This window comes from Ursus maritimus, unplaced genomic scaffold, assembly GCF_017311325.1.
Source record: "Ursus maritimus isolate PB19 unplaced genomic scaffold, ASM1731132v1 scaffold_25, whole genome shotgun sequence".
Classification (NCBI taxonomy): domain Eukaryota; kingdom Metazoa; phylum Chordata; class Mammalia; order Carnivora; family Ursidae; genus Ursus; species Ursus maritimus.
Window position 1 is genome coordinate 32,346,739 of NW_024425008.1, and position 16,512 is coordinate 32,363,250.

The following is a 16,512-nucleotide window of genomic DNA, read 5'->3' on the forward strand; positions in this document are numbered from 1 at the left end:
AAAAAAAAAAAAAAAAGACTCTTTCCCCTGTATCCCTGATTACTGCCTACTCTTCATTCTCTCCCTAATTTTTCTTCTTATGCAAAGGTTTAAGGTGATTCTTGTGGCATAAAGCCTAGACATTAATTCTGCTTTTTGGCTTATTAAATTCTGCATTTAAATTCACATTAGAATTATGGACTTTGTAACCCTTTCTCTTCAAAAGTACTGTAAATTTGGTATATATATTCTATCACAGTCAATTTCCTGTGCTTTAAGACCAATGACAGAAAACAGAAATCAGATACATTTTGAATTACATTAACAAAGTACATCAGACCAGATGCCATGCTAAGAGTTAGAGTTCTGCTATCACCTCCTTTGGCAACATGCCTGAAGTTTAGCTAATATCACAGACCACTGAACAAAAAAGCAAATTACCTTCTGGACCAGTTCAATCTTCCTCATTTTATATCATGTGTATAAGTCCAAAGAAAAGAAATCAAGAAATATTTTTTATTTAACAGTTCTTCCACAGCAAAGTTTTTACATTCTTAGAACCACAAGTCTCTTGTTCTGTCTAGCAAAATTATAAAAATAATATAAAACATAGTAAAAAAGATTAAAAATAACATGAATAGCCTACTTCTTGAATATGAGAAAGGCACATACTATCTCACCTCTGGAGTGACATCTCGTGGTGCAAACCCTGTTCCTCCAGTTGTTAATATCAAGTTAAGTTCCTTTTCATCACACCAATCTATCAGGGTTTCCTGAAAGAAAACAGTAACATTGTCACATGCAGAAGAACTTACCTGCCTGCTCAAGACATACCCAAATCCACATACCCAAATTCCTTATAAAGAGTGAGGAAATGCAGATTCATTTCAGCAATCAAGAAGAAAATTTTGAAGTGCAATTTATGGAACAGATTTGTTACGATCAAAACACACTGCAGTTGGGGTATTTATTTTATGCAGTATAGAAAATGAGGAAGAAAGCATCAAAGTCTTAAAAATAAATGAAACACAGGAAATACCATAAATTGAGAGCTTATAAAAAAGCCTAATATTGGATATTTAAAAAAAATCTCAGAGGGAAAAGCAGAGCCCTCCAACAAAGACTGTAAATTGTCTCTATTTTTTTTTTTTATTTCTCCATTTTTCTCTGTTCAAGTCTGTCCAGATCTGATACAGTCTGGGCTTACTTTATCTTTCTTTCTACATCTCTGCAATGGTTTCTGAAATAAGTTCAGTCTCAAGACTAGATATGGTTCAATCGGGTTTTGTTTTTGTAATTGTTTTGTAATTCTGATAATAATCAGACATTTGATGGTATGAAGATAATAGGTTATATAGTAGTGCTAATATCCTTATCTTTCATAGCAGAGGTTTGATCAAACCCAAAGTTTAAAAAGATAGTAAAAAATATGACTAACTTATTAATAACTTCCCTTATTTTTAAACTTTAGAGAGATCTCTGTTTAGCACATAACATATAACATGCTCTGACATTCACTTTCTTTTTTTTGTATTTAAACGAAATAAGATGCTTCTGTCTTATCTTGAGAGTACTATTTTGGTTTTGTATAGCTATTTCTTTCATTCAGTTAAGCACCCATCCATTCTTCTATCAGTAACATAGGAATAGAAAGATGAAATGTTTTACAACTTATAACAGTTATTTCTGTAATTAGATTTGTGGTACATTTTAATTTTAATTCCTTTTTAATTTTCTTTTGCAATTTTCAAATTCTTTAAAATTTGCAGGTATTATTAAAAAATAAAGGGATTTTACAAATTGAATTTTCTGGTATTTGTTCTTTATTTTGATAATCTTAATGTCTTATTTTCCCCTCATTTTCACCCAGCTCAGAAACAAATTTTATATGCAACAACTATGCACGTTCTACTGTAGTAGGTTAAATATAGCTACATATTCTTTATAATTCTTTATAAATCCTCCTGTCAAAAGGTGGAGTCTATTTGCACCAATTCTGCATCGGGGCCAAACTCTGACAAGGGCAAAAATCATGGTGTATGAGCTCTCAAGCCAAGTTCTCAAAAGGTCTCACATCTTCTGCCTTCACTCTCTTGGTAAACTTCTATTATCATGAAAGGAAGTCCAGTGTAAATAACGGAATGAAGACAGAACATGTGGAGGGAAGCTTAGCAGAACAGATAGCACCAAGGCCCCTGACATCTGAATGAAGCCATCTTAGCTTCTCCAGCCTCAGCTGACAAATTATTTCAGCCACATGAATGACACCAAGTAAAACCAGAAGAAAATACACCCAGCTAAGCCCAGCAAACCCACAGATTTGTGAGAAATGATAAATCATTGCTGTCACTAAGTCTTATGGTGGTTTTAATGCAACAATACAGTACAAATACAACTACTTTCCTAGTTAGCATCTTTGCACCCCCCTCTTTTTCAGGCTATTTTCAATGTATATTTGATTGTATTTTATTAGTCATAAGTCTACACATCCTACACAATAATCTTCAAAATAGTTTTGAAAGTAAACTTGATGTGAATTAGGTTTAAATAAATTGCCATGAAATCTCAATTTTAATCATTCAGTTTAAGAAACATACCAATGCCTAAAACAGTATGGAGTTCCTCAAAAGGTGAAATAGAGCTACCCTACAACCCAGCAATTGCACTATTGGGTATCCCAAGATACAAATGTAGTGATCTGAAGGGGCACCTTCACCCCGACGTTTATAGCTGCAATGTCCACAACAGCTAAACTATAGAAAGAGCCCAGATGTCCATCGACAGATGAATAGATAAAGATGTGGGATATATATACACAATGGATTACTACTCAGCCAAAAAAAAAAAAAAAAAAAAAAAAAGAAATCTTGCCATTTGCAATGACGTGGATGGAACTAGAGGGTATTATGCTAACTAAGCAAAATAAATCAATCAGAAAGACAATTATTATATGATCTCATTCATATGTGCAATTTAAGAAACAAAACAGAGGATCATAGGGGAAGGGAGGGAAAAATAAAACAGATGAAATCAGAGAGGGAGACAAACCATAAGAGACTCTCACTCATAGGAAACAAACTGAGGGTTGCTGGTAACTGGGTGATGGACATTAAGGAGCGCATGTGATGTGATGAGCACTGGGTGTTATATACAACTGATGAATCACTGAACTCTATCTCTGAAACTAATAATACACTATATGTTCATTGGATGAACTTAAATTAAAAACATACCAATGCCTACTATGTGCCAGGAAAATGTGGGAATGAAAAAAAATGCATGACAAATGCCCTTGATGTCAATGAGCTCAGAGGTATGAACAAATTAATATGTACCTCAATATATCATGGTTAGTGCTATGAAAGAGGTGCGGCCATCTTAAGAAAACTATTTTGCAGATATTATATGTATTTATGAATATGTAACATTTTCTTTACATTGACCAAATGAAAACCATCACTATAGAGATTCTTAGCAATATTTTTCTCTTGCCCAAGGCTAGAGAACCCAAAAAAGAGAAAAATGGGACAGTAACAGAGCTAAGAGAAAGTAAGTTTAGACAAGCCACCATTCTATACATATAATTAAAGTCTCATACTCATCTATAACAATAGATTTTTCCTTCCTTTACATTTATCGATGGAAACATGAATCACTGAATTAAGGAGACCTCAACAATATAAAATCATTTGGGAAATGTCACGTTTTCTTTGGTTTATTAAAGAGTCTGATTTAACCACCTAAGAAATTCCTATCTATTCTTAATGAGACACAGCACTAGGACATCTTATTAAAGTCTCCTCTGACTCCTCCAGGCCATTTGTTCCCTGTGTATATTACCAGTCATTCCTTTGGGAGAGCACTTTTCATATTTTACTGAAATTTACTTGTTTATATATCTCTTCCTCTATAAGAGTGATCTCTAAAATTCTGATCTGTATCAGTAAAGCAATTTCTGAATGTTATCAGACATTTCTATCAGGAAAGCAAATTCTGAATGTTATGCTAAAACATATTCAGCATGTCACACAAGAAATTTTAAAAGATGAGATAAAGACAACATACTTAAAATAGCTTTTATTTTAGTAATTGTGTAAAAATATTTTTCTCACCAATATTTTACGCACATAATATGATTGAATATACATTATTTTAGAAAATCTTGGTTTGGTATTTTGTGTTACAGTAATTAAAAAGTAAAATATAGTTTTAAAAAATACACTGACATGAAAGAAGTACATTAGTTATACTTAACAAAATCACTTACACAGCATTCATTTTTCAATCTCATTGAACAAATATGCAAATGACTTTTTTGAAATGGGGTTAGTAAACTTCCATCTTTCATGATATTAATGAGTTGTTCTTATAAAATAATTGGGGGTGGTGTGGGAAAATGGGCAAAATGGGTGAAGGGGAGTGGGAGATACAGGTTTTCAGTTATGAAATGAGTAAATCATGGGGATAAAAGGTACAGCACAGAGAATATGGTCAATGGTATTACAAAGGCATTCTATGCTGACAGATGATGGCTACACTTATAAGCATAGCAGAAGGTATAGACTTGTTGAATCACTATGTTGTACACCTGAAACTAATGTAACATTGTGTGTCAATTATACTTTAATGAAAAATATAAAATAATTGGAAGATGTTACTTTAAAAATATTTTTAACAAATGAGTTCAAAAGCCACTAAAAGTCTTCAAAGGGAACATTTTTAAATGGATAAGGATCTTGGTTTCCTATTTTTTTAAGTGTGCAGTTGTTAGTTTTTTTATAAATGACACAAATAATTTCCACTAACAAAATAACATAATGCAAGCAATTTTAAGTATCTAAGTATCTTAAGCATGCTTTTATATTTTATGAAAATTTTCCTAAGATCTTCTTTCATGTCTTTTCCCCCAAAGTTGTTTAATGAATTAACTTCTCATTTATTTTTCTAGGCAGATTCTCCTACTCCTTGTCCATTATCTCTTCTCTATTCATGTTATCTGAACTAGAAATCTCCCTCCCTGGTCCTTTTGGCTTTGAGAATCTACTCCAAATCACTTATTTCTTTAAAACCTTCCCCAAAAACCCACTTTTCTCCACTGGAGAAAACAGCGAAACTGTTTCCTAAATATTTGTTAATGTAACTGAAGCTTTCACCAAGTTCTTCAAAAAACAAAAGCAAACAATAGTTATCATCTACTAGAGTAAAGCACACAGCAAGTGATTACTTAAATGAAAAGTATAAGGGTTTGTAGGATATTTGGGGGTTGTAGAGTCACATGGTAAGGAGGTATCTTTATCCAAGGAGTATCCATGCATTATTGTTCATACATTCATATTTTCCATTTACATATGTATAAACATTATATGCATTTATAACATATATTCTTAAAATATACGTTTGTTTATATAAGTTTTAGGACACCTCTGGCCCAGTGAAGATCCCCAAACTGAGATTTTGTTGTATTTCAAGTTATCATTTGATATTCTCACACTCCCACCATAAATGTCAACTCAGAGTGCCATTTGAGGCTAGTTGTATCTTTCTCCTTTTCAGAAAGTGAGGGCTCTTCTTTTACTCAAGTGTTTTGATGCTTAATCTTTAGACCAATTTCAGTTTAATTCTATTCATTTAAACACCAAGTACTATAATATTCAAATACTATATGTATTGTTCATAAAGGTATTTTGAAGAACGTGAATGATTAGAGTTCTATTTATTGTTTACCTTAATTAATGTAAGGACCTTCCAGTGGTTGTTTCAAATGGTTCTGAATAGCAGATTACTGTTATTTATGATAATCCTTTTTTTTGTACTTTATAAATTCTTTTTGTCAATAGAATTTTCTCAGCTTTACTAGATAATAATATATTAATCTTCCCGCTATTCAAATAAATAGAAATAAGTAGATGTAACTTCATCATATGCCTACTTATCCAAAAAAATTTAATTTGTGCTTGGGTATCTCCAGTGTATTGTTCTGAATGAAGGTAACCTGGGTCCATATTCTGCACTCATCACAAAGCATGGGAACATGGTATTGTGATGAGGAGTTAGTAAGCTCAATTCCTTCACAGAATACCAAGGATTTGCTCCTATTGATGGAATCTCACTGATCTAAGTTAAGCACATGACAGAGTAGCACACAGTAAATGCTAAATAAATGGTTTCTTTTGTTATTTTTTCAACATTATTTATGTCAGGGTTAGACTGCCTAAACGGGAAGCTTTCCACAAACTTAATCACCTTAGAAGACCCAGGCAGAATCAGGGTTCATGGTAATCCTTTTATCACTAACTCTGAAAGGCCAAAATCAAATGTCATTTCTAAATGGAAGATAAAGTGCAAAACAGAATAATCAAGTGATGCAGTATTAGGCTTTTTCCAATCAGCCAGGTATTTGCTACCTAGGAGAAGAGAATGGGTGAAATATGGAAAACAAACAAAAAACCTTCTCAACAAAATTTCTCTTAGAATTCTAGGATTAGTTTGCTCTGTATCAAAACACAAGAAAATGGAGATTTAACACCAATAGTTTGAGAGTAGGTCAGTATTGAATATTCAATATATTTGAATCAAATCTCAGAGAACTTTAAAAACAGGGAGAGAGAACCATTTACCTCTTTAGCATACTAAGTTTGAACTCAAAGTTGTTAAACACAACTGAGAAATAACATTCACATATAGAACATACTGCTACAGTCTTCAGGTTTTGCTCAACTGTTTGTGTGTGTGTGTGTCTGTGTGTGTGTGTGTTACCTGCAACACCATTCCTTTTCTACTACAGATAAAATATGGATTCCTTTGGTTTCAAAATGTAGGTTGATTATACTGTGGCTCACTACTAAAAAAAGTCAGCAGGATGAGGACAAATTTGCTTATCCCATGAGATAATGGTAAGAATATTAATTTCCATTCTACAGAGATAGCACACTAAATAGAAATATATGTGACCAGCCTGATAATGACCAACTTATGATCAAGAAGTTTAGTAAGCATTTTCTGAATTGCATGATCAACATAGCCAATAGAAGTATTAAAACACGCTACTTCCAAGGTTGACTCTTTGAAATAACTCTTAATACAATATGTGTGGATTTGTTGAGATATTAAAAATATTACAAGATCTAAGATAAAGGATGTGTAGGTGGCTCAATAGGTTAAGTGTCTGTTTTTGGCTCAGGTCATGATCTCAGGGTCCTGGGATTAAGCCCCACATCAGGCTCCCTGCTCAGCAGGGAGTCTGCTTCTCTGCCAGCCTGCCCGCCCTCCCTGCCCACTCCCCTCCCCCCGCTCATGTGCTCTTTCTCTCTCAAATAAATAAAATCTTAAAAAAAAAAGGTTTAAGAGAAAAAGGGATGGTGAAATCTTCTTTGACTTTCCACACTAAGATTGTCAAATCTCAATGGAAAACAAAAACTCTTGCTTCAGGGAAACATAACCTTGGAAGTTAATCTTTTTAATGATTAATTAAAAATGACTATAGGGTTTTAAAATTATATTTGTTCTATGCTTTTTCCCCCCTGAAGAGTATATTTCCCATGCCTCTATAAGGTAATGCAAAATAATATTAGAATGAACAGTTGGGATGCTAAGAAAGCTAACATAGATGTTCATTATAATATGGTTATATTTTTGCTATCACTATTTGAGATAGCATTATCTTCCCATTCATTATCCTCTATTCATATGCTTTACCAACAAATTTTGTTCTACAGAGATTTGTTCCATCAGTAGTGGCAGATAGCAGTAATAAAACTCTGGTCTCTAGATTCTCAGCTGTTTACCCATTTTTAACCATAGTTCCAGAGTGTTCTTCCTTTCATTATTGTAACTGTGTAATTGTCTTACATTATTTTTCTTGTGATGCCTATTTTATATTAATGTTCTCACTCAAAAATTCCTCATCTTTTTTTTTTTCTGAAAGATTTTATTTATTTATTTGACAGAGAGAAACAGTGAGAGAGGGAACACAAGCAAGGGGAGTGTGAGAGTGAGAAGCAGGCTTCCCGCCGAGCACAGAGCCCAATGCGGGGCTTGACCCCAGGAATCCGGGATCATGACCTGAGCCGAAGACAGACGCTTAACGGCCGAGCCACCCAGGCACCCCAAAAATTCCTCATTCTTTTATCCAATTCAGACTACTTCATTAGAACAAGGGTCTATGTTCTTATCACGGTCCATGGCTTATATTTCTTATATAAAGTCACATTCAAAAGTATATATGTATGAAGATCTGCCTGAGGGACAGGAATCAAAATATCCATAACCTCCAAAAAAATTAAGTAAAACTGCTCTAGCAGGCCACATGATATAATCATTCACATTCAGCCACTACTGGTATGATACCTAGTAAACAGTGTAAATGTAAATATTCTTTAGTATTTCTTGGCTATCTTCTTGTTTACTGACACCAGTATACCCTGATCTACCCCAAATATATTAAGACCAGAAATTATAAAACTAATTATATGCACTTAAGATCTGTATTAAATTATTACTTAACAATTCTTTAACCTTTACATTTTCTCACTGGCCCATCCCATGGATTAGGTTTATGTAAAACAAAACAAAACAAAACAAACAAATAAAACTGAGTATTTGGGGGCACCTGGGTAGCTCAGACAGTTAAGCATCTGCCTTTGGCTCAGGTCATGATCCCAGCGTCCTGGCATCAAGCACCCAGTTGGGCTACCTGCTCAGCCGGGAATCTGCTTCTCCCTGTCCCTCTGCCTCTCCCCCCTCGCTTGTGCTCTTTCTCTCTCTCTCTCAAATAAATAAAATCTTTAAAAAAAACAAAAACCCTGCGTATTTGTGTGAGACCATATTTTTTTAGAAGAGCTATTTTGGGATATATTTCATATATCATAAAGGCATCCATTTAAAGTATACCTTCAGTGGATGGAACTACAGGGTATTATACTAGGCAAAATAAGCCAATTAGAAGAAGACAATTATCATATGATCTCACTCATATGTGGAATTTAAGAAACAAAACAGAGGATCATCAGGGAAGAGAGGAAAAAATAAAATAAGACGAAACCAGAGAGGCAGACAAACCGTAAGAGACTCTTAATCATAGGAAACAAACTGAGGGTTGCTGGAGGGGAAGGAGTGGAGGGATGGGGTAACAGGCTAATGGACATTAAGGAAGGTATGTGATGTAATGAGCAATGAGTATTACATAAGACTGATGAATCACAGACCTGTACCTCTGAAACCAATAATATATTACATGGTAATTGATTTAAAATAGTTTTAAAAAAGTATAGAGTTCAATGGTCTTTAGTATATTCACAGGGTTGTGTAATCACCACAATTCAATTTTAGAACATTTCAACACTCCAAAAGGAAGCCCGGTAAATATTAGCAGTCATTCCTCCTCTAACTGAGAGGGCCCGGATAATCACAAATTTACTTCCTAAGGATTTGCCTATTCTAGACATTCACAAAACTGAATTCACACAATATGCGGTTTTTCCGACTGACTTCTTTCACTTAGCATAATGTTTTCAAATTTCGCACATGTTATAGCATTTACTAGTAGATCATTCTTTTTTTTTAAATTTTTGATGGTAAAAAAAAATTTATGTACTAAAACTTGCCATCTTAACCATTTTTAAGTGTACAATTCAGTAATATTACATTCACGTTATAGTACAACTATCACCACTATCTATTTTAAAAACCTTTTTATCACCCAAACAGATCAACATTCTTAAAGCAGTGTTTGCTTGGTTATTATAAAACTTTGTTTTCTGAAATGGAGTGCTGAAAAAGTTGGTTTTAATAATTTCTGCAGAGGGATGGGAGCTTTGAGCTCTAAAACTAGCTATTCTACTACTGTTCATTATTAATTAGAAATCAATAGATAATATTTAAGAAATTTGCCAAGGTAAAACAATACATTATTGTTAGTGTGGTTGCTATCTTGCACCCAAAGATTATTTTTTTGAATAAGAATTACGAAGATTTTCCAATTTTTCCTTTATTGTACTTATAATTCCTACAGTATAGTTCCACTAATGAACAATATCAAAACTTTCCAAACACAAATAGTCATGAATCTTACTGGTTTGTAAGCTAAACCAACATGCTTTAAAGTTTTATTTAATAATTATATATTTATTACATGATTGTATTACCATTAATCTTAAACTGGCTCATGTGGAACTCCGAATTTAAAGATAAAAAGATACTTTCAAAACACTTTTCAGCAACTGTATTTTTCAGTTCTACAATTTTCATTTGGTTCTTTTTAATATTTTCTATTTTTTCTGCTAAGATTTTATATCTCTTCATTCATTACAAGCATATTGTCCTTTACTCGTTGAGGCTGGTTATAGAACCGCTTTAAAAATCTTTGTTAATTAAAAAGAATCTTTGTTAATTCAAATAGCTGGGTCATCTTCGGGTTAGTGACAGTTGATTACCTTTTTCCTTGAGAATGAGTCACATTTTCTTGTTTCTTAACATGTTAAATAATTCTGGACTGTATTATGGACATGGTGAATGATATGCTGAAGGGACACTGGGTTTTGCTATACTGTTTTGAAGAATGTTGATTTGTTTTTAATTTAGTAAGTAGATGACTTGGGTAGATTGAACTGCAAACTCCATCTGTTCTGTAGTGGATGGCAATTCCAAATTCAATTAAATTCCTTTAGTCCTAATTGTGCTGCTCGTAGTTTACCCAGCACATTCAAGGTTCAGAGGTCAGCCAGAAACCTACACTTATTTACAGAATTTGAAACTCCTCTCTTTGCCTCTTTCCTTTACAGGATATCTTCCCCACCCTTCCATCACTTTAAAGCAGTCGTGGTTGTCCCAAATTCTGTTCTTCTAGCCAGTAAGCTTGTAGGTTTTAGCTGCTAGGTAGGCCAGACTGGGACCTACTCTCAGGTTAAAAGTTATAAAAATGTGTTATTCGACTACAGCATTCTTCCAAATGACAGAATCTTCTTACTTTTGGTTACTATTCAGTGCTTTCAGATGGTTATGTTTTTGTTTAATCCAGAATTTATAACTGCTATTTATGATAACAGATAGGAGCTTCTGATAAGCGCTACTGAGCAATACTGGACTAGAACTTTAAAGGTTTAAGTTTAAAGCAAGTTAAACACTCATTATTTTATTTATCAATAAAATTTAGTACCACCTCTATGAGTTTGGCATTTCAAGCCATTCTACTCACTGTTGTAGAATAGGCAATATGAAAACAAAATGAGTGGCTATGTGAAAGAAAGTTGATTAAATATATCATCTGTTTCATAATTGTAAAGTAGGTTCTAGAAATGATAGTTGGTGAAAACATAAATGTTTTGTATTTTAACCTATTCCTATTTTTTATTCTGCTTCTAATTTTTTGGCCCCAAAAGAGAATAGTCTGTGATTTTTTGATTCTAAAGAACATACTTATTAAAAAGACAAGAATAATTCAGTCTACATAAAAGGTATAAAGATTTGAAAAAATTACTAAAAATTTAGCAAAGATAACCCATTTTAAATTTATGTTAATCATCCTTCCATACAAATTTCGATACATAAATAAATACACATGCGTACACAGAGATGCACATACATACCCAGGTATTTTTTTTAATGATTTTTTATTATATTATGTTAGTCACCATACAGTACATCCCCAGTTTCCGATGTAAGGCTCGATGATTCATTAGTTGCGTATAACACCCAGTGCACCATGCAATACGTGCCCTCCTTACTACCCATCACCTGTCTATCCCATTCCCCCACCCCCCTCCCCTCTGAGGCCCTCAGTTTGTTTCTCATAGTCCATAGTCTCTCATGTTTCATTCCCCCTTCTGATTACCCCCCCTTTCTTTATCCCTTTCTTCCCCTACTGATCATCCTAGTTCTTATGTTCCATAGATGAGAGAAATCATATGATAGTTGTCTTTCTCTGCTTGACTTATTTCACTTAGCATTATCTCCTCCAGTGCTGTCCATGTTGTAGCAAATGTTGAGAACTCGTTCTTTCTGATAGCTGAGTAATATTCCATTGTATATATGGACCACAACTTCTTAATCCAGTCATCTGTTGAAGGGCATCTCGGCTCCTTCCACGATTTAGCTATTGTGGACATTGCTGCTATGAACATTGGGGTGCATATGGCCCTTCTCTTCACTACGTCTGTATCTTTGGGGTAAATACCCAGTAGTGCAATGGCTGGATCATAGGGTAGCTCAATTTTTAACTTTTTAAGGGACCTCCACACTGTTTTCCAGAGTAGCTGTACCAACTTGCATTCCCACCAACAATGTAGGAGGGATCCCCTTTCTCCACATCCTCTCCAACAATTGTTGTTTCTTGCCTTGTCTATTTTTGCCATTCTAACTGGCGTAAGGTGGTATCTCAGTGTGGTTTTGATTTGAATTTCCTTGATGGCTAATGATTTTGAACATTTTTTCATGTGTCTGTTAGCCATTTGTATGTCTTCATTGGAAAAGTGTCTGTTCATATCTTCTGCCCATTTTTTGATTTGTTTATTTGTTTCTCGTGTATTGAGTTTGAGAAGTTCTTTGTAGATCTTGGATACCAGTCCTTTATCTGTAGTGTCATTTGCAAATATCTTCTCCCATTCCGTGGGCTGCCTCTTAGTTTTTCTGACTGTTTCCTTGGATGTGCAGAAACTTTTAATCTTGATGAAGTCCGATAAATTAATTTTATCTTTTGTTTCTCTTGCCTTTGGGGATGTATCATGAAAAAGGTTGCTTTGGCCGATGTCGTAGAGGTTGCTGCCTATGTTCTCCTCTAGAATTTTGATGGATTCCTGTCTCACATCGAGGTCTTTCATCCATTTGGAGTTTATTTTTGTGTATGGTGTGAGATAGTGGTCAAGTTTCATTCTTTTGCATGTAGCTGTCCAATTTTCCCAGCACCATTTATTGAAGAGACTGTCTTTTTCCCACTGGATTTTTTTTCCTGCTTTATCAAATATTAGTTGCCCAAAGAGCCGAGGGTCCATTTCTGGGCTCTCTATTCTGTTCCATTGGTCTATGTGTCTGTTTTTGTGCCAGTACCATGCTGTCTTTGTGATCACAGCTTTGTAGTACAGCTCGAAATCCGGCATTGTGATGCCCCCAGCTTTGTTTTTCCTTTTCAACAGTTCCTTGGAGATTCGGGGCCTTTTCTGTTTCCATACAAATTTAAGGGCTATTTGTTCCAGTTCTTTGAAAAATGTCCTCGGTATTTTGATCGGGATAGCATTGGAAATGTAGATTGCTCTGGGTAGCATGGACATTTTAACTATGTTAATTCTTCCAATCCATGAGCATGGAATATCTTTCCATCTTTTTACGTCTTCCTCAATGTCTTTCAAGAGTGATTTATAGTTTCTAGAATATAGGTCCTTTACGTCTCTGGTTAAGTTAATTCCAAGGTAACATATGGTTTTTGGTGCTATTGTAAATGGGATGGATTCCCTAATTTCTCTTTCTTCGGTCTCGTTATTCGTGTATAGAAATGCAACTGATTTCTGAGCATTGATTTTGTATCCCACCACATTACTGAATTGTTCTATAACTTCTAATAGTGTGGGAGTGGATTCTTTTGGGTTTTCTATATAGAGTATCATGTCATCTGCGAAGAGAGACAGTTTGACTTCTTCTTTGCCGATTTGAATACCTTTTATCCCTTTTTGTTGTCTGATTGCTGTTGCAAGGACTTCTAGTACTATGTTGAATAATAGTGGCGAGAGTGGGCATCCTTGTCGAGTTCCTGATCTTAAGGGAAAGGCTTCCAGCTTTTCCCCATTGAGAATAATATTTGCAGTAGGCTTTTCATAGATGGCTTTTATGAGATTGAGAAATGTACCCTCTATTCCTACAGTCTGAAGGGTTTTAATCAGGAAAGGATGCTGTATTTTGTCAAATGCTTTTTCGGCATCAGTTGAGAGGATCATATGGTTCCTGAGTCTTTTCTTGTTGATATGATGTATCACGCTGATTGATTTGTGAATATTGAACCACGCTTGCATCCCAACATACCCGGGTAAATATAACTTTTTTCATTTTGACAATATGTCACGAATAAGCTAACTCTAATCATTTTCAGTTCAACCAATAGTCTGTATATTTTAATTTGAAAACCCTACTAATACTTATGCTTTTAGTTTTTTTTTATTTATAACTAACAACATTTACTTTCATAAATTTTCTAACTGTGAGGGTAGAATAAAAGGTAATGGAAAGGGTGTTGACATATATGGGTGTCTGTTCTTTCAGTTTTAGTCGACTAACTAGTTTTGGTTCCACAGGCAAGTTGCTAAAACTCTTTGAAACTTGGGTCACTGTTAGAAAGTATAAAGTAAATGAGAACATGAAAAGCATCTACTATAAGTCTGGATACAGAATAAAAACTTAAACGGTGCCTGTTTGTATGCACACATGTGTACATCCACACACATTAATGAAACTTCTTAAGGAAGCAAAGATACTTGGTCAAATGACATTATTTATTACAAGTTTCTGTGTATACTAATGCAAGAATATGATGTGAAACTACATCTTCATATTGAAATTATATAATGGGCAGGAAATAGAAAAATTTCTGTCACAATTATATCACCTTCTCTCAAATGTCAGTGAAATACTTCTGACAAAGTTTTATATATGATGTGTGTTTTCCTTTGAACAAATTATTCCAGGATGAGTATAACTAGACAAATAATTAGGCATGGATAACATATATTATGTAATTACTTTAATTCTACTTAAAAATCTCCTTTTTTTCTTTAGATTTTATTTATTTTTTGGAAAGAGAGAACTAGCAGTGGGGAGAGGCAGAGGCAGAGGGAGAAGCAGGCTCCCTGCTGAGCAAGGAGCCCAATGCAGGACTTGATCCCAGGACCCTGGGACCATGACCTGAGCTAAAGGAAGACACTTAACCGACTGAGCCACCCAGGCATCCCTACTTAAAAATCTCCTTAATGAAAACTATCTGGAACGGTTTTATTCACTCATATTTAGTACTATGTGGAATATAAAAGGTCTGATTTATAGTAACTCTTATAGTAATAACTGTCACTGTGGTTTTGTTTTCCATTAGAATATGAGCGATAAAAAGAATCTCTAAGATGTTAAAATATAATTTAAATGTCTATCGGTAAAAATAGCTGAGGAAATTGATTTTAGAAAGGTTAAAGAAAGTATACTATTCTGGTAGAATTTTAGCCATGCTTCTGTATAAATATTATGTAATAATTAGTAAAAGAAATATAGAACATTGATCTATCTATAGGCAGCAAAAAATACAGGTATCTTTTCCAAAAGAGTCAAGAACTACAAATCAAATTGTTCTGATATTGACAAGAAAATTACCTTTTCCACATTATACAATGAGTAATGGTAAGTTCTGGGTAAAAAAAAAAAGGTGGGGGGACTAAATGATCAGAAATATAGTAGAGAGAAGACCTGTATAAATTCAGTATTTATTATACTTAAAATGTATGTATTTTTTCCCATCATTCCTCTCAGATTCTCTTACTGTGAGAAGATAGCATAGGAAAAGGAACTCTCAATGAAGTGAATAGTACCAGAAGAAAAAAAAAAAAAGAAAAAGATGAAAATCACCAACAGTGAATGAATCAGACAAAACCACTAAATTACTTGGTTAGGGGATTGAATAAATTTTCAGATGCAGGATCTTACTCGTATGCTTTGAAGACCACCAACATTCATCAATCCCCCCCCAATAGCATTCTTCCTCTGAATTCCTTCGCTCAAAGATTGGCATTATCTTCCATGAAGTTGTCTAAGCTAAAAACCTGAATTAAATTCCATTTCTATTCCTCATTACTCAAGTCTACTAGGATCATACCACATAGTTGTCATTGTGTGTTTACTATGTACTAGGTACTGTGCTAAGTACTTTACATTTAATTCTCACAACAAAAGTAGGTAGGTATTGTAATTCAACAAAGGTAGGCTTTGGTTGTCTGCATTTTTAGGAAAACACAGAATGGTTAAAATATACACAAGGTCACAATCCAATTAAGGTGCAGAGCCTGTTTTATTAACCATTGTGATATACCTTCCATACTTTCCATTACTGTTGCCACTGACATGAACCTTGTCTTTATCATTGCTCATCCAGATTGGTATAGAGTATCCTAAGTATTTGGCCTCTGCCTCTATACCTCCTTCAAACTCTGTGATAAGGAAAATAAATCCTCTGAAATAAATCTGGAAATGTCTTTGCTTCAAAATTTTTAGAAGCTTCGCTAAGACATTCAAATCATTTACAATGTGACTCCAACCTAACTCTGCAGTCTCATCCCCTGCAATTGTTAATAATCCCTCGACCTGTACTTCTCAAAAACAATGTTTATTAATGTTAAGTGTCATTTTTCACATTTTTTTTCTTTAGAAGGCCTTTCCATCATATTCTCCATGAAGAATTCCTTGACCCTCTAGCCAGAGTTAGTCACTGCCTCCTCTGTACTATAAAAATATTTTATACATATATTTAATATAGAAATTACATTTGATAATAAAACAAAATTGTCTCTTCTACTA

The 16,512-nt window shown here is 34.1% G+C and overlaps 1 protein-coding gene across 4 annotated transcripts in view; it reads right to left on the bottom strand.

The window, feature by feature from the left end:
• Positions 1-16,512, bottom strand: part of GPHN (gephyrin) — a 642,872-nt gene that overhangs the window by 317,593 nt on the left and 308,767 nt on the right. For all 4 annotated transcript variants that reach the window (XM_040641766.1, XM_040641767.1, XM_040641768.1 and 1 more), the window contains exon 4: positions 660-752. In XM_040641766.1, the coding sequence (XP_040497700.1) occupies positions 660-752 (93 nt within the window). The remainder of the gene's footprint in view (positions 1-659; positions 753-16,512) is intronic.